This window comes from Botryllus schlosseri, chromosome 15, assembly GCF_051294905.1.
Source record: "Botryllus schlosseri isolate E-star chromosome 15, Bs_hap1, whole genome shotgun sequence".
Taxonomy (NCBI): Eukaryota; Metazoa; Chordata; class Ascidiacea; order Stolidobranchia; family Styelidae; genus Botryllus; species Botryllus schlosseri.
In genome coordinates this window covers 19,595,154-19,614,805 of record NC_137250.1, presented here as the reverse complement: position 1 = coordinate 19,614,805, position 19,652 = coordinate 19,595,154, and the positions used below count along the sequence as shown (strand labels likewise).

Here is a 19,652-nt window from a genome sequence, read left to right as displayed (position 1 = left end):
TACTGCACAAGCACCATCATTTGATGCATTTTGTGTTTATCGAAGCGACTACAATGATACTAACTAAAATGTACATCAATAGCTACGGTGTACTGTTCGTACCGCTACTGATTATTGGATTACAGTCCGTTGCAGGTGAGTTTATTAAAATTGAAGAATACCATGGTAACCCCTAAACTTGTTCGTGCTGGCGAGGGACGTAGGGGTACGCTCCACCGCTGTAAGACCAATAGGTTGTTCGGCGATTTGATATTTTTATTACTATTTCTATTACATTTATATTGTATTTATCCGTTCCAATTTCCGAAGATAAATGTAACGGTGTTTTCATTTGACTTGGGCAATGGCATGATCAAAAGGCTACATCAGTAGTATACCTGAAACGTGATTACACTACACTGCTCAAATGCGGTGATATCAGATCAATCTTTCGCATGGTGTCTATATCTCATAATTTTTACAAATTATGCTTACTGTCTACCAAGTACAAGAACCTTGTTAAAATATTTATAAATATGATGTTTTTCGTGCCAGGCGTGAATTGCGGCAATAGCAAATCAAAGTTTCACGACTCGGCTCACTTTCAATCGGACAATTTCATCCTCTCAAATAAGGCCTACTTGACATTGACATTGAATACTCCAATTGATGCTTCAGCCCTCGGCGTCATCAAAAACTAGGAAACTGCCCCTTGAGCTCATTTGAGTTTGAAACCATTGGGCAGAGCTAGAGCATTATCACAGTTTTGGTTAACATATAAGAAAACATATCTTGCGAAGATAGCTGGCATTTATTTCGTTGATATCACATGAAAGGTACATATTTTGGCAGGTGATTACGTTAAACAACTTCTGATCCACAAGTTGAGAATTACTGTCTTTGACTAAAACATCCAAACGGCCTTAACCGACACTATAGGAATATACAGTTCTCTTATAATTGCGATTACGGTAAGACTTAGAAACCCGGATGTGTGGTAACCTTAAGATAGTCAATCTATTGGGTCCGAAGTCACAAACACGACATTGCGTTTTCTAAATCGACAAATGTTGTTCTGTTCATTATTCGTATAGATTGTGCTGGTTCTGCAGCTGGGAATCAGACATCGAATGATAGAGCGCCATCAGCGAAGGTGAATATACTCTCTGCATGTTTTCGTTTTTTTTGAATATGCACTGCATCCTATGGCTCGTAGCATGTATATTTTCGTACTAACCGAAACCTAACCTATACTGATATTCACAATTCCTGTTGGCTTCATGTCTCTATTGCGACATTGCAATCATGTTAGGAATAGGTACCAGCTCCAACTGAGGCATAGTGATTTACGTTTTTAACTTCTAACCATAGAAAACGGCAACCTTGGTCGGGTTACTAAATCTTTGCAAAGTATTGGCAGTTGTCAGTGCCTTGCAGAGATGAGCATGGATTAGGATTAGGTTTTGAAAAAACAGGATTTGTGAAATTTCGTCGGATTTGGATTGGATTTGGATTAGACATTTTTTTCGGAACGGATTAGGATTTGGATTGGATTTACCTATTTTCTGGGAGATTAAAATGTCGTGTGGCGAATGGCGACAAACTTTATTCAGATCAGTTATTAATGTACTTATGGTTACTAAGTTATCTTGAATCAAGTGAATCGTTGGTTGTGAAAGAAAATTTTCGAATCCCTCCATTGCATAAATTAGTATTTTTTTCTGAATTTCCTGTTGGAATCGGATTAGGATTGGACATGGACTTGAATATGAAAAAGTTATGGATTAGGATTTGGATTTGGATTTGAAGGTTCGGATTTGGATTGGATTAGGACATAGAAATTTCAAATCCACTCATCTCTGGTGCCTTGGCTTCGATTTGGTTTGAAATTATGAAACAATAACCATGCTGTCATTTTGTGTGTAGTTTAACTTGTATTACAATTTTACAGCAACTTGTGGTTACCGACGGCGCACAGCTACCGACTTATCAAGCCATTCCACAACAACAGCTCTACCCGAACTATCAACCAGCGCCTTTATATTACAATCAGCCATACTATGAGCCGCGCCGTCAAAGAGCATCGCGCAGTCGAGGAATACCTTACCTGCTGTATCTGGCATTGTCAAGTACGACATTACCGTATTGATTGCCTTACAGCAGTGCTTTTCAACCTTTTTGAGCGCCGTTCGCACTTTTTTGACAAAATAATAATTCCACCGTGTTGAGCTGTCGAAGGCAGCGAAACAGAGAATAAACTGCCCATTTTAAGGCGCAGTACATGATTTCTGTGGTGGATCCATTCGGAATTCTTGTGGTCAAATATATTAAAACGGAAATTGGTTAGGCAAGAATTCCAATGCTTTACGACTAGAGATCTCTTCCCAGTATGCCGTCATTGGTGGGATTGCCCCTACCCACAACGACGACCTTACCACCACCACGACGACGGCTACAAAAAACTCAAAATCAACCCCACCTGAACCAATAACTCCCTTCAGTCGAAAAAAAAACAGAATCTACTCGCGTACCACCTGTAAGACCTTCGCGTACCACAGGTTGGGAACCATTGCACTAAATGGATAGCAAATTTAGATGATAAATGGCGGCAAAAATCGCATAGTCCTAAGAAGTTCGGTTTATCACCCTATGGGGGCCCAAGACCAATGTTTTGAAGGGGGGGGGGGGGGGGGGCGACGAAGTGCTGTTACGGTCCTGGTCACCAGCAGTGTACGCACAACTTCATTATTGTCAGCCAACAACTTCTGCTGTTGAACGTTCTTCCTCAATTATTTACTACTTAGTAAGGACAAACACTTTCCACTCGACAATGTAGGAAAGTATGTTTCATTGTAGTAAAACAAATTTTTATTATTTCCATCATAATACGTGATATAATTACTGGAATTCTTCATAGGGCCTGATTTCGGTAAAATAAAGTTTATTTCATGCAAAAATTTGTAAGTTTTTATGTCAACAAAGTTTTTTTCAGGCCAAGAGGACAGACAGTTCCCACCAGAAATGAAGATAAGTAGTACAATTCCAACATTATGTGCGAAAACACCTAATTCGCATACGTGAGGTCAAAATTTGGTCAAAATTAAGTTTTTTAAGGTGAAAAAAATAGTCCTACTCATTATGAATAGTATGAGTGATATGGACAACTGAAGTATATTTATTTTATGTGATCTTGATCACTAAGAAAGCAATGTCAGCTCTGCATCACATAGAGATAATTTGGTATTTTCAAGTGAGAGAGAGAGAGAAAGAGTCTTCATTTTCATCCTAATAGAATGCATAACAACAGACGGCAATGATGGTGGTACAAAAATATGCATGCACAGTATTCATTTTTAGATAGGAATGATCGATACGACCTTGAGGACCATTATTGCGGGTTGACCACATCACAGCCTCTTAAAAATGTAAAGTAGTCGTAGTAAAATCGTATTACAAGTAGGCGAGCCATGGTAGATGGCTCTGTTGGGCAGTGGTTGCATATAAGTTCATTTCCAAACATGGATAAAAGGAGTCACCAACCAACACGCGGCCCGCGAGGTCATATTTTGCGGCCCGCGACCTGATTTGAGATTTCGGAGGAACGCTTAGTAAAGCATTTTAAAATGCTGAAATTGATTTCAGTTTGAAAATATTGTTTTTGTTGCTCAAAATAAGCTATTCTCCCGTGCCCAACACCACTTACTAGCTGATATAGGGTTGCCAGATTGGCCCCTTTGGAGGCAGTTGCCCCCCCAAAATAACTTTATTTTCGATATTTGGCTCTTTTTGGAAGCAGTTGGTACATACCATCAAACTAGCTGTTTAATTGGAACAATTCCAGTGTTTTTATCCAGTTTTGGCCCTTTTCGATACTGTTTAGATCTTTTTCTGAAAAGCTGTCTGGAAACCCTGAGCTGATGCGGCTTCGGCGATGGCAATAGCATTCCATCGAGGAATAATTTGTTTATATGAATGGGCAAGGGCTTTCTCAGAAAATCAAGCGTTACGAGGAGATAGTTGTCGTAAAGTAACGCGTCTAGCTAACTCCAGTATCGATTCTTTGGTCACTGAAAAGTGTTGTCAGGTATCGTGCACAGCTAATAGTTCAAAATAGGATGAAAGTGATGATCATGTTTTTGTTGTATTTTTATTCTTCTGATAAAATATTATTTCTTATGTGGTAACTTAGCCCGTCGCCCAGCGTTGAACTGACGTAAAGTTCTAAAAACGTTGTTGTTAAACATGTGTGGCCTATTTTATCTCGATATTGAATTCTTGCGGATCGCGGCCTGTACGAAACTTGAAAAGAGGCCCGCGACCCGTTCAGAGTTGGCGACCTCTGATGCATAGTGATCAATCCAAAAGTTACTAACTTTTCGTCAAATGTAATTTGAATAGAAGTACCGTTAAGTCAAATTCCTTAATGATACATCTGGACCCCATTATGGCTGCCGCAATCCGAAACTGATTGATTTATGTCGTCATCCTCGTCCGACCTCGTGTGTTGCAGTTTTGGCAGACACCACTACCATTACGACTACGGCGACGACGACGGCACCAACAACTACGGGTGAGTCAGCGTGCTTTTGTGTTGCTATATTTTACCCGCCCTACTGTATATGTGTGTCTGTTAGAATATACGCTACGCCCTACACCACAGAAAAGCACAACAAGCTCCAACCCGGCTAATGTTTGGCTTGTTAAAATATAAATCTTTGTCAAAGTCGTTTATATCGTTCTCTTATGAAAATGATGTAAACCTTTGCGTTGACGCCTTAAATACTCATTTTTTCAACTAGCCTGTGCTTGCAACTCTTTGGCTAGAAGATCGTGATGCAATATATTACGTCTTTCCGTAACTGTGTAGTTAACACTCGTACCTTGTCCACACGCTTAATGTTGCAGGTAGCCGCATAACATGTATATTCGCAAACAAAATTGGAATTTATTTGAAACTAACTAATCGACCTTAGTCGTGCCTATACCATGAAAAAACTTGAATTTTAACTCTAACGAGAAATTATAGTTTCAGGATGCAGCTATGGGCCATGGTCAACGTGCTCGTCCGCCTGTTTAGGAACGCAAACCAGGAACATCGTCTGCTCTGGTGTAGAAACTACTCAATCACAAAATTGCAACACACAACGTAAGCCGACTAGACCTAACGCAGGGTTTGTCAAACTGTGGCCCCTACACATAATTAAAATAGCGTGTGTAGGCGCCTTGACGGCCGTCGACGCACTATTTGAATTTACGAATTCGCTCCCAAATGTTTGAGAGATTTTAATTAAAGTTAAAAATTTTCATTGCGCTAGGCGCGATTAAGGGTGAGTGTTCTTTTAATTTTAATATAGCAGTGTCCCAGACATGGAGTAATCGTAATTAGTAATCGTAATCGAATACGACGATTACAGCATTATCAAGCAATCGTAATCGCAATCGAATACATTCGAAAAAAAATCCAAAGTAATCGTAATCTTATATCTTAATCGACTCTTTCACATATCTAATCGATTTCTTTGTGAAAAAACAATTACTTTTTATTGGTGCAAGGACTATATGACATGAACTGGACAGTGAACATTCTAGAACAATGATGAGTGCGATATTATACCAGGTTATTGATGGCAGAAAAGTCGGATTTTCGGATGCTACTGCCATTATTGTGTCACAAGTATTGACTTCGCTTTTCTTTGCGTAACGAATTATCCACACGTAGTAAATAGATATTCGATGTACAAGTAGTTGTGTGATTGTAAGAACACCAGCCATGCCTTATATCAGGTTATCAATATACCCAAAAGTCACTACTTCGCTGCAGGATAATAATCACAGCTCTGCCTAGTTTCAAATAGTAACGTATGTACTGATGTTTGGTTACGCTTAGTTGAATGCAGTTTGACTGTTGCTGCTTGACGAGCAGTAGGACTATTTACATAAACAGGACAAAGATTTGAAATTTTGAACTTATAATTGGACATGACGATTTCCACATCGATGAATTAAAGATCAACCGCTGCTGATATAGATCATAACCGAGCCGTTATTTTCCGTTACTCGTAACGGCAGTTCATAACATCTGTATTGTAGGCCGAATTTTATGTTCACTTATCTTCTTCTCATATGACCGTACTTGAAACTATAGATTACTAACCTACGGATAGATACGCAAGTCCCGTCGTTACGCTCCGGCAAGCAGTTACACTTATTGCTGAGCAATCTAAAAGCAGCATAATTGGTGGTGTTATAACTTGCGACCCGAGGGATGAAATTTAATGAAACTGGTCTTAATCGAGAGCTACTGTCACACTGATTCTGAGAATACAAATTAAAATCTTGTCAAGGAAATGGAACCACGTCAAAACATCCCTCAAAATCTGAAAATCGGCATTGTTCTGAACAATCGCTTGACGAAATTTGCCATTGTTATGTTCATCGTGTTGCGGTGGTGCCATTGTTGGAACAATGCCCATTTTCAGATTTTGAGGGCTGTTTTGAGGTGGTTCCATATCCCCGACAAGATTTAATTTGTATTCTCAGAATCAGTGCGACAGTAGCTCTCGATTAAGACCAGTTTCATTACATTTCAGCCCCCGGGTCGCAAGCTGTAACTCCACCAATTATGCTGCTTTCAGATTGCTCAGCAACAAGTGTAACTGCTTGCCAGAGCGTAACGACGTGACTTGCGTATCTATCCGTAGGTTAGTAATCTATATTGAAACGGGCACCAATCGTTATTTCGCAATTCTTTACTCAATATTTGGATCTGCCAGTGGCGGCTCGTCCTATAGGGCAACTGGGGCATTGCCCCACCAAAAATTCTGTTCAATAACAATTCTTTACCATTTATAAACGCACAGCAATCTATATATACCGAAATTACAGCGAAAATCGTATTCTTCTTGTCCTTTCGCTTGTAAATGCCCATATATAGCGAAGTCTCTGCGAAAATCGAATTTTCTTCTGTGTTTTCGCTTTGCGAATGCCTAGCCGGGGCATGCCCCGGTAGCGCTCATAACAAGCTTTCACTGTCTATTCTCTCAAAGCCGCGCACAATAAAGAAACATGAATTTACTCTCTCCTATTCATAAAATTACCGAGCAACCGGGGCACAATAGGTCTGTGCCCCTACGGTGTGATGTAACAATCGTATCTATATCTGAACTCGGTTACCGTCATATGCTTTTAATCGACCTTTGCTGGTATAGGTCGATTTTGATGGTGTTTCACAGCATGAAAACTATTGAAACTTGGTATGTCAAGTCGTGATGATAGTATTTAACACTGCCCCAAGTTTCAGGGTTTCTACTTAAAGTTTAGGGTAGTAATTCCGGTTCCGAAGTTGAGTGTGTGCTGATCCGTCATGTATCGCAAACAGATTTTACTCAAAAGCCGGTATTGGTATCCATTGATTTTGACGATGTTCAATACTGAGATCGGTTATGACATTTGGCACGGTATGTCTTAATGTTAGTATCGAACGCTGTACCAAGTTTTAAGTTTGTCACTGAACTATGTTAGTGGTAATTTCGTTTCCGAATTCGAGTGAGAGCTGACTCGTCATTTATCGCTAACAGATTTGACGCAAAGCCGGTATTGGTATCTATTGATTTTAACGATGCTCCTTACTTAGATCCGCCATAAGCTTTTGCAGCGTATGTCTTGATTTTAGTATCGAACGCTGTGCCAAGTCTTAAGGTTGACGCTCAATGATTAGGACAGTAATTTCGTTATCAATGTCGAGTATGGTAGAGATGTGCTCTGATCTGACACTTTAGCCTACAACGCATTGCGGATTTCTCGCAAAAGCCGGTGTTATCGGTGGTAACGTTGGTGTATCGGTGGTAACGTTAACTGTGTTCCATACTGAGATAGGTGAAGAGATGATGATATCATTCTCAGTTTGCATTCAAATATTTACTTTGATATTATATCCTCCAATGTCAATTTCACCAAGCCATTTGCTTACAACCCCCTGTCAAGCGCGATAGCTATTTCGTTTTCGATGGCGGCTAACGGCTGATCACTTGATCAGCCTATTCCTCAGTAAATTTTACGCAAAATTCGGTCGTTCGCATTAATTTTGACAGTGTACCATACCGAAAAGGGCCATGAGGCTACTTCTCGATGATGTCATGTAACAGTGCACTAAATTTACGGCTTTCAGCCACGTATTTATTCGGTAATATATTTTCCAAAGGCGATTTCGCAGCAGACCTATAGACGGCAATAAAGCCGTATGTGTCGTGTTACAGTCTCCAGTTTCAAGGCCAAAATCTCCTATGCTGTACCGAGACCGAATTTCCAAGGCTGCTATGCTTAGTTCTTCAGAATGATGTTTTGGATTCAATATGGCAGGCCCAATGTATGAGATAACAATTGCGTATGTGCAGGCCGTGTTATTTTTGGCATATGCCAAAACTGCCAAATATAACTTATTTTTGGCATTTTTCGATTTTTATTTTTGGCAGTTTTGGCATCGTCCTCTAAATAGATAGTTTCAGCCTCGAATTAGTCACAAAAACGCTTTATTTGAGCTAGTTTGTCAAAAGACACCACAAAATGTGCAGCATCCACGTATAATCAGTGCCAACAAACAATGAGAAGAAGAAAAAACACAACGATTTCATAGGCTGATAATATCAAACGAAACCACAAAATGTGCAGTATCCATCGGAATCGGTGCCTATAAGCAAAGAAAAGAAAGAAAAGCCTAACAAACACGCTCAACAGCTGATTGTTACAGCTGTTGAATAGACTGAAATCATTTGCACTGTAGCAGTGCTTCCAAACTCAGGTCAGCTAAGTTTCTCCTAAATTTGTTTCTCGCCCAGCGAATCTGGGAAATATCGGCTTCAACAGTAGCCGTTGAGGGAAAGAATGTTGCCAGTCATCCACAAAAGGTTTTCAGAGCTTCAAAATCGTTGGAGGGCCGAACCGGCATCCATGCATCATGAAAAGCGATCACTTCACCAGTGCCATCGATCTCATTGCGGAAAGAATTTTCTTCCCGATCCTTTTCCAGGAGTTTCCTGTGTTGTCTCTCAACACATTCTATTTAGTAGCCCGACTATCATTTCTACTTCAGTCTACCGATATATTTTCGGAGGACTTTTGTCACTTCAGGTGGCTTTAATATTACCAACTCGCATGGAAGAGTCCTGGGAAGGTTAGCTTATTTAAGAACATTGACGCAACAAGACTGTCTGGCAAAACGAGACTATGCAGCTCAGAAATAGCCAGACAGTTTGTTGCGTCACCATGTTCAACTCGATCACAATGCGAAAATCGTGGTTGATTTTGGGGGTTCCAGTTCCATGAGCAGAATATAGTTCATATTTTAATAATCAGTATTACGGTAGCTTCTCATTGATAACCGTTTTATCAAATTTAGCGCTCGACAAGCCGGTCAAAAATGGTCGTAAAATTGCCTGTGGACAAATGGAAAGTATGACGTAAACCAAATGCAGTCAGCCGTTCAATCTCGCTATGCCCACACCATTTAGGACACCATGCTTTCACCCCTAATGGGTGGGCTGGACCCAGATTGAGAAACCTGCCTTTCACAAACGCTCTTCTCGCTTGTAACGCGGTCCTGTTAACACAACACCATGAATGAAATACACTATTTGGCAGGCCGTGTTATTTTTGGTATATGCCAAAAATTGCTTATTTTTGGCATTTTCAAATTTTTAGTTTTGGCAGTTTTGGCATCTGGCTCCTGAAATGCCAAAAATAACACGGCCTGCGTATGTGTGTGTCCGAACTCGTTGACCTTTTCAATTAGGCTTACGCAATCTCTCGAGTTATAGTCATTTCCATTTCTGCAGATAATCAGTCAGGTCTAGTGCGAACGTCAACCGTGTTGAATCTCAGGATCAGGAAATTCATGTCACCGTACCATCATTAAGTTACTTGTTTACGTTAAGGAAAATGCCATTGTGACGTCATCTTGATAAAAAGTCGCATGCAGCCCTTGCCCCACCACCCGATATGGTCACGAGCCGCCACTGCGATCTGCCACCATAGCTATTCGCTTATGCACCATGCTAGCGTGCGTTGCAGTTAGAATCAGGACCAAAACAGCACTTCGTACCCGAATCGTTGGTCTCGAGCCCCCACAGAATGTTCAATCAAACTTCTGGCGGGCGTGACTCCCATTATACGACCGGGCTTTCAGCCACAACTGGACGAAACGTTTTGATGCGATGTGGATTCGCTGAGTATTTGCTTTCAAGTCGCGTCAAGTGCGAAAAATATTTCAAGCTCATTACAGAATTTCGTCTATAATATTTGCAATTGCATAGGCCTATATTACTCTTCATTTTTATCCTCTCTCAGCCCCGTGGTCAGATATACCTATCGAGTTGGGAGTTGTGGTGTCTTCGAAATTTTAAGGCACGCCATTCATAATTATAACATTTTCGGGCATGCCCAATTCCTGACTTCCCGTCTGCTATAGTCAAGAGATATTGAAGTCACCCAAACGTAGCAAATTATAAGAAAACCAAAGATAATCTTTCGCGAGACGCACACACAAATTGTCATTTCTTCACGGGCGTGGGTGCTCTGGGGTGGCATTTGTATTATGGGGCTCAGATTGGGAGGGCAGGATTATTCGTCGCGTCCATCCAGCGCGATTATGGACAATGGATGCGTACACAAAGTTTCGGCCGAGGTCTTTTTTGGTAGCGTGAAGTCGCATGATGACCTGAACTGCATATGTCTTAGTATATTGTGGCGCGGTAATGGCCGGCACCGAAATGCCTATTTCAATAAATTATGCATATTTTTTCTTGAGCGGGAAGAGGTACACATTTCAAAATCAAGGTATTTGGCGACATTAAATACGGAAGATCATTTTTAGGTTAATTAAATCTCTGAAAATACTCCATAATTTATGTTGATTTACGAAATAATTTTGTGTCCTCTTCGAGTTTGATCCCCACCCTATTAGGAGGTTTGGTAACGGCCCTGGCCAGAAGGCAAATCATTGCGTGCAAGAAATCGTTTGCTATAAAGTTGAGCAATGGGTTTATTATGACGTAAACAGCAAATGTCGTCATGACGTCTCATTTCAAAATAAAAGTATTCTCTCGTGGGGCCTTTTCATCACAGTCGTTATATTGTCTGCCAATATGTGTTGAAAGAAAATTCCAAGAAGCAAAATAAATGTAATCGTGAGTAATCGTGATTACTGTTGTAATAAAATCGTAATCGTAATCGACTACTTCCTGATTTTGAAGTAATCGTAATCGTAATCGATTACAGCAGGGGCGGGCAACTTTTCCAGTCGGCGGGCCGGATATAGGAAAATTAAGTACTTGGCGGGCCGGATCGCTGAATCGATACATTATTTGCCCATTTATTCACATATACATTATACATGGAATAAATCGTATTTAATGATAGTATTTTAACGAAGCAATGTTATTTCAAAGCAATTTCTCGCCGATAACGACGAAGAGAATGTGGATTTGAGAACAGCATTGTCATGTGGTTCTGAAACATTTTTGAACACGCCCCCCTTTTTGATAGTGAAAAATTCCGCGCGCCCCTTATCGTGATATCACAAATATTAAGGAGGTGAATCAGAATGCTAGCCATCCCATCGGATAGTTTGATGGCATTGAAGGTTATGGCTATTGATGTAAGAATTCTCAAATATGAAATTCGGACAATAGATAGAGTAAACACCGTGCGCTTGAGGTAAATTGCGCGAAGCGCGAAAAAATTTTCAGCTAACTGTGACTTCGCGCCCCCTTCAGATGCTTTCACGCCCCCCAGCTTGAGAACCACTGTCATACATGCACCGCCATGTCTGCTTCTCTCTGATCAATCAACACAATGTGCAATCCTTAAAAATTAAGATTTTAAGTTGTTCGATAAGGCCGGTACCCCAAATTTACCAAGATATTAGGGTTGAGTAGGTGGCGGGATAGTGCTGTGGTATAATCCACGGCTACAAAACCCAATGTGTTGTGTGTTCGAGTCCGACTCTGGAATTGCTACCCAAGTGTTGGAGGCTTATCTGGGCTTCTCCTTGCCATCTCATCGGCATAACTATTAAGTGGTGTCTCACAAAAGCCTGGACGTGTGCAATGCTACCAGTTAGCGGTTAAGGAATCATAAATAAGAAATAACGGCCTGGTGCAAATGACCATTGCAGTCGACAAACACCATGATTACCACAAACAACATTGGGGTTAAGTACATAGTAAATGCTTCGACGAACTTACCCGTAAGCTCCACTCTCTCACGCTCGAATATATTAACATACAGTCACTAAAAGTTGACGTAGTAAGCAAGTAGTGGGAATCTCGGCAGACTATAATCGGCCGCGGGCCACATTATCATGTAAGACGGGAAGCTGCCCGCGGGCCGGACAAAATGCCGTCGCGGGCCGGATCCGGCCCACGGGCCGTATGATGCCCGGCCCTGGATTACAGTCATGAAGTAATCACCCCATGTCTGCTGTGTCCTTACAATCTGAACTCCACCGTATAATTGCGAACCATAGACTGAGTAAAGTAATGCGCAGGGGTGGCTTTTGTGGTGGGTGGTCGTCCGCCTCCCTGGTCGAAGGGCCCCCTCTTTGGGTTAAGCGCTATATTCAAGGATTGTAGCGAATAAACGTGGAAATGTGTGTGTACCAATCAAGAAGAGGATTCCGTACAGATGAGTCAATCATCATCAAAGCTTTTTATTTGTGGGAAAAGTCCCATATCCCGATAATCATCACGTTTCTACATGCGGTAGAGTTACTTAGTTTTGATGTAGTCTATCCTTGCACACAGGCAATAATAGATATGGCCTAATCCAGCGCCTGCCTGGCTCAAACCTTGACGTAGTGTGCTGGCTATGTAAGCCAATAGCTTTCTAGATTGGTGTGTGTTATGTTCTTGATCTTATTTGAACAATAACTCATACGACGAGGTTGCAATATGAAATCAGTATATTATACCGCAGAAAAACTTAAGACAGACGACACGATCCAGAGTGCAGTTAAACGAAAGACGCGGTAGACAACAGAACACAGGGTATAAATACGGAGCACGACACACGAGGAAATAATGATTGGCTGTAATTACTAATCCTAGACAAATAAGAAACAAACGATACCAACGTAAAATGCACGAACATAACAGTCCTCCCCTGTAAGTTAAGAGAACAAGGTAATTTACGTTGGCCGATAGAACTCAATTTGTTTTCTAATTCTAAGCGGATAACGTCTGCCCGACGTTCAAGCAGGACTAGTTGCAGGACGTTGTGCCCTATTCCTGACCAATGGTTGCTCAGCTTGTGACCGTTGAGGCTGAGCAACTTCCTGTGATGCTGTTTTATTATCAGTGAAAATCAAGCGTGGTTGGAGTTGGTTTTTGTGCCTCCTCCAATACCCATGATCTGTTTTGACAATGTACACCACGCGTGCCATTATTTCCGTCACCACGCCAGCAACCCACTCTGGTGGTCTATTTAGCCTGTAACAGTTGTATCTCTATTCTATTATTTCACGCTACATGCCATACATCTTCAACATGAAGACATGAGCTATAGTTAACTGGATCACTGCTTTTTTAATTTGACAATGTATGATAAGAGAAGGCTCTGGAACAGGGATGGGCAATTACTTTTCTCCGCGGGCCAAATGAGAAGTAGAAAATACGTTGGCGGGCCGGGTGAAATTCTTTTAGCTAAATTCTGCAGCGTATTTTAATTTTATTTCTAAATTACATTATTAATAAATGCTGCTCGGTGAATGTGTTGATGTTGGGTAATGAGAAAGTGACGTTTATATAAAAAGATAATTATTTGCCGTCATGATTCGAAATAATGTTAAACATGATACATTTTCAACTCTCTTTAAACCCGTATCCCCGTTCTACTATTAAGACACCAAAACAGTGGTTCACAAACTATTTTAGGCACGCCCCCCTTATGATAGTGAAAAATTTCGCGCCCCCTTATCATGATATCACAGAATATTAGCCATAATGCTAGCAATCCCCACGGATATTTTGATGGCGTGGAAGGTGATGGCTGTTGATGAGATAATTCTGACATATGAAAGTCGGACAATACAGAGCAAGAACAATGAGCTGCGGCAACCTCGGTTTCGCGCCCCTGCAGACGCTTTCACGCCCCCCCCCCGGTTCGAGAACCACTACACTGAAATATATTTGGGATACTAAAAAGCTTATTGTCTTGATCGCTGCCTCCCGTGCAGTGTGCAGCTGAAATAGCGATGTCTGTCTTCGTATTTCTCTAATAAGACCTACTTTAATTAAAATCCCTAATCTCGGCGACATGCTCGACTCAAACTAAAAGTTTTACCTTTGACCCCAGCATACAAATATTTAGTGCTCAAAGCCTTTTTGAATTTCAGCTTTCGGCTTCCTTTTTTGACATACCCGTTCATCCTTTATGGGTGATAGATGTGATGAGTCATATGGTAATCGCGAGCACTGATTGACTTGTTTTACAAATCAGGGGTTTGGTGACGTATCACGTAACAATTGAAACACAGACCGTATGGCAACAAAGAAGGTTTGAACTAAACTATATGGAAAGAGTGATTTCTTGTGACTTAAATTGCTACTCATACTTTGCTACGTTGACTTTATTTAGAATCTAGATTGCGCGAGGTACGTAGGCTGCGTAATCGTGGCGTATTAACGAACAGGCTTCAAATTAAACGAATTACCTGTCCAGTGGATACAGCCTATGGTTTCATTCAAAAAGCAGTGTTTATGTTTGAGTTCCGAGCAACCTTTCGCGGGCCGCACAGAATAGCTTGGCGGGCCGCACTTTGCCCAGGTCTGCTCTGGAGCTAGAGCAATTCCACATTTGAGCCTGATTCAAAGCCGTGTAATAGTGTCATACACACATCACGTAATCCCATTCCACATGGCGCACTAATATCAAGTTGGTAATAATAGATGCGACAGTGCTGATGGAAGGTCAAGAAATAACTGCATGCAACCAAATGATTAATAACATCCCAAAGATGCTTCATCATTAAATATGTGCCCTGATTTCTAGTACCGGTATATCTGATCACGTGGGCTAAGAAAGAAATATATTTGATAGTAATAGGCCTATATGCAACTGTGCCCAAACATGCAATATATATCATCATTCATCATACTCGAAATAAATATTTGTAAGTCTTCCAACAGTGTTGGGATGACTTGAGTCAACTTTTTCGAATGACTTGACCTGACTCGAGTCACTTTGCACTTACTTTGATTTACTAGCAATAGATTAATTTAATAGTAAAGCATCTCTGTTTCTTAGACGGCTCAGTGCTTAGGCTACACTGCGCAGTGCTCACCTTCACCAACCATCTTGTATGATTCAAATCGAGCGAATATAAATTATAGGTTTATATTCTCACGGATGTGTAGATGGGTAGTATTTTATTAGCAGTCGTGTGCATGAGCGATACAACGCCTTCTTGCATGTATATTGAACTTTATATTCGTTGTTTAATTCAAGATAAATGACCAATCAATCTGTTTTCCACACATCTAGCAAAAGGTAATGACTTTAAATCATAACTCATACTTCGAAAATTCAATTTGGCATGAATTGTGACTTGACTCGTGACTTGACTCGACTCGACTTGACTCGAGTCACCTTCGAAAATCGAGTGACTTGACTTGACTCGAGTTAAAATGTGCAATGACTCATGACTCGAAGGTAGTGACTTGATCCCAACACCGTCTACCAATATTAATCCATTCCATCAGGATCTATGCAAAAAAGGGGTGGGCAAACTTTTGAGCTCGCGGGCCGCATTCAACGTCTGAATCCATTCGCGGGCCGCACTATATAAAAATGGGATTATAAGCCAAAACGCGATATTAGTATTTGGTTATATAGTGAAGACATGGAGATAATATATGTGCTTATTTAAAACAAACCAAACATTGCCTTGATGATATCGTACACGCGTCAGAAACATATATAGTGACGGGATTTCGTAGGCTGATCGACCTCAATAACCATTTTGTCAAAACTATAGAGATGAAAGTCGGTTGTCCCGATTCTTAGAACAGGATTGAAATTTAAAATCTGTGAGCAGCGATCTGTCCATAGATTTACTAATTCCACTTGTGGTTCAGTTCCAGGACACATAATTCTGACAGCATCCTATCCATGTTAGCTTCAAGCGCGCTTCTACTATGTGTAGATAAAATATAAATACCCCAATTCTACGCATTCAGAAAGCGAATCTACCTAAGACACGCGGGAATCGTTTTTATAAGCACATCACTGAAATAATTAAAACTGGAGTGGCCAATCTACTCGTGTTCTAAATTGTGTCAATCTCGTAAACGATTTCTGTGATGTTTAGCAGTTGAAACCTTTCAAACTGCGAGGGCCTTGAGATCGGACTGTCGCTCCAGAAATTGAACATAAAATAACATGGGAAGTATTTACCTTAGAACAGTGATTCTCAAACTTTTGGAGACACTCCCACCCCCTTATGATGGTGAAAGTTTTCGCGGCCCCCTTATCGTCATATCACAAAACGCAACCAGGATGCTAGCAAATCTAACGGAAAGTTTGATGGCATGAAAAGTTACGACTGTGGATGAGAGATTTTTAAATATGAAATTCAGACTAAATACAGAGCAATAATTATGAATCGGATGTGAATTGCGCGCAGCGCAAAAAAAATTCATTTGAGCTCAGCTTCGCACCCCCCTTCAGATGCTTTCAGGCCCCTCAGTTGGGGAACCACTGTCTCAAAATTATCATGGTCAAATATACTAAAAAAAGGTTTATTATGTCCCTGGATTAATTCGATTTTTAGCACCGATTTTATCAATATTTTTAAAAAGTTTCTTTAGACTCTCGCGGGCCGCGCAGAACGGTGTTGCGGGCCGCATGCGGCCCGCGGGCCGTAGTTTGCCCACCCCTGATCTATGCAGTGCCGAGATCTTTAACCTGCGTTGTTTGATATTTTCTTCAGTTGGATTTCTGTCCAACGGTTGGTTCCGAGCACTCAACTGCTACGATTACCTGGTCAGCGAAACAGACGAATACACTTACGATGAAGGGGAGGCTGCTTGCGAAGGCATGGGAGGACGTTTGGCTTCGACTGGGATAAGGGACAGGGAAATCATATTGTAGGCTCAATTAATTACAATTCCTATCATGCATGACGAGTTAGATATATGAAAAGTGGGAATACAGTAATTCAGAAATGAAACGTCGGTAGGGTGCAAAGTAATAATAATCGAATTTGAAAGCGAACACTCTATTAGTGAAGGATAAAATATGTGGGTTACGCAGAGGTAGTCAGTAACGAAGTACTTCTACTTTTCCGGGGTATCCACTTAGGCTTTGCCTACTTGCACTAATCATTAAAGTAGTAATGTTTTTGTACAGCAAGTATAGGCCTTGGCCTATATACTTTTCGAATATACATTTCTATCACGTTTATGAGTGAAATTATCAGAGCGACTTTGTGAGAAAGCTCACCGCGATAAGTATTTTGGAAGATTGCGCCGACTTCTAGTGGCATTAGTGATTTTGCGTTGGTGGTCATGGTGAAACCTGCACTTTCGAAAGTAGACACTTTTGATCTGCTGACAAAGGTATGCGACCCCTTGATTAAATCTACTCCACGAAACCACAGACTTGAGTCTTTATACCAATACTTCCCGTACCGAGTAGTTTTGACATGCACAGGAAATCGCTATTCCGATTGGAATTTTGTATAAATTTACGAACCATAACAAAATGATTGAGTTTTGGAAAATAAAAAATAAAAAACTACGTCTCCTCGCCTATACATACGTAACGTAGCGACATAACACAATGGCGTCTCTCGGTACATTGGGAAGTTCGTCCGAACCACTGGCTATATAGTCCGTACGAACATTGCCGTCGTGTAACTTTCCTTATCTTACAGCGACCTAATGGAGGCGTTTCTGAAAGACATTGGTCAACCCGTAAGATTCTACCCGGGTGCTGATTCATCAAGTGGGGAATGGGTTTGGTCGGATGGCGTTACTGTGGAGCCCAACATGTTGGTGCTCGTCCAACCAGTAAGCGGTATTCGAGACCACCTCCAAATGGCGATTGGAAACACGCGAAGCGGCATATATGTTAATGGTAACGCCGATAGAAACTACATGTGCGAGAGGGCCGCACAGTGATCAACCGAGTCGGAATTATTGTATTTCACCGCAATACAATACAGTAACATTGGATCATCATTGGCATCCAACCTTTATATCTCGGGGACCGACATGTTTCGAAACAGATTTTGCGGACTGGTGAACCTTCGAAAATCAAAATTTTCCTAACATGTAACAACGACAAATGTATGCAACTTAAAACAAATAAATATTGGAAACCGGTTATGCGGGGTTCTATTGAAGTTTATATAAGGAGAATTACAGTTACAAACCGCTCATATGATTTTGGCTGTTCCGTTTCTTTTGAATGAAATGTGACTTTGCTGTTTGCTATCCTCTATTATATCACCCACGTCACTACATTATTGTACAGTCGAAATACAGCGAATTTTGTCTTCGTAACTTTCACATATAACCTGTATTCCATGAGTTCTAGGCTACTTTCGAACAGATTGGTGGAACACATCAAAATGCACCAAAATACGTTCTAAATTTCTCATTAAATTTGAAATTTCATGTTTGATTTCTCTAATCAATAGGCAAACATCCACCTTCTTGCATTTTGCAACTGAGATAATAAAATAATATTGTAATATATCTAGGGTTGCATTTAAAACAAACATGTATAAAAGAAGGCCCTTGTTCAAAACATGTTTTATATTGTTTCTTAGTGTTTTTTCCAAGTCATGACGTCACAAATATTCAATTGGAACGTCATAGTGGATTGACATTGACAATTGAAAATGTAGGGTAAATATAGCTCTTTTGACGAAATAGGCTTCCAACCCTTGTCATGTACGGACCAAAAATATCTTCAACCAGGGCTATACATCGTCATGCAGCATTTTTACGGCCGGCGGTCATCATCATCAGAACATTCATTTCGTACCAATGCAGCAATTATAGCTTAATGTTTCTGGAATATGTATTAAAAGTATAGCTAACCAATCGTCTTGGTGCTCGCCTATTCAATACTTATCTCGAGAAGCTGTTGCCTTGTGGTGAAGTTCTTCGTAACAGATGTATGCTCAATACAATCGGTTTATTCAAACGTTATGCAGTAGTTGCGTATAGAGTCTCATCATAATAGTCCTACTAAACACGTGTTACATACACTTATATCCGAGCCACAAGACATCCAAACAAGAAGTAGTTCTCTATTCTGCCAGACATAGTGGAAGAATATATCATGGGCGAATGATCACAGAGGGATAGCTGCACCAATGATTTATATCTACGTTATAGCTGTTAAACCGACTATTTTAAGGGTTCCAACCATTCCATGTCGTGTACGTCGGTTATGTCTGGTGTAAATCGAGCATATGCTTATACTACATGTTTTTTGAAAAGTATTTACACAATTATGGCATAATCATACAACTTGAAAATAAAACAATATTCCTTTTTTTCGAAAAGGCCTTTGTTTAAAACACTGTTTAGTGTTTTCAACAAAGTGTTTTAAATGCAACCCTGTCGGCCGGCCGGAATGTTGACACGGTGCAGATGTAGGACCAGCTC

General features: G+C 40.7%; 1 protein-coding gene across 1 annotated transcript; it reads left to right on the top strand.

Annotated features, from left to right (window-relative positions):
* Positions 1-18,357, top strand: LOC145457155 (uncharacterized). The gene is made up of 7 exons (XM_080335323.1): positions 1-135; positions 1,074-1,132; positions 1,931-2,108; positions 4,490-4,549; positions 5,006-5,125; positions 16,961-17,117; positions 17,906-18,357. Exons 1-7 carry the CDS (start codon positions 24-26, stop codon positions 18,150-18,152), a joined length of 933 nt encoding a protein of 310 aa, XP_080191449.1. The 5' UTR covers positions 1-23; the 3' UTR covers positions 18,153-18,357.
* Positions 18,358-19,652: the final 1,295 nt, after the last annotated feature.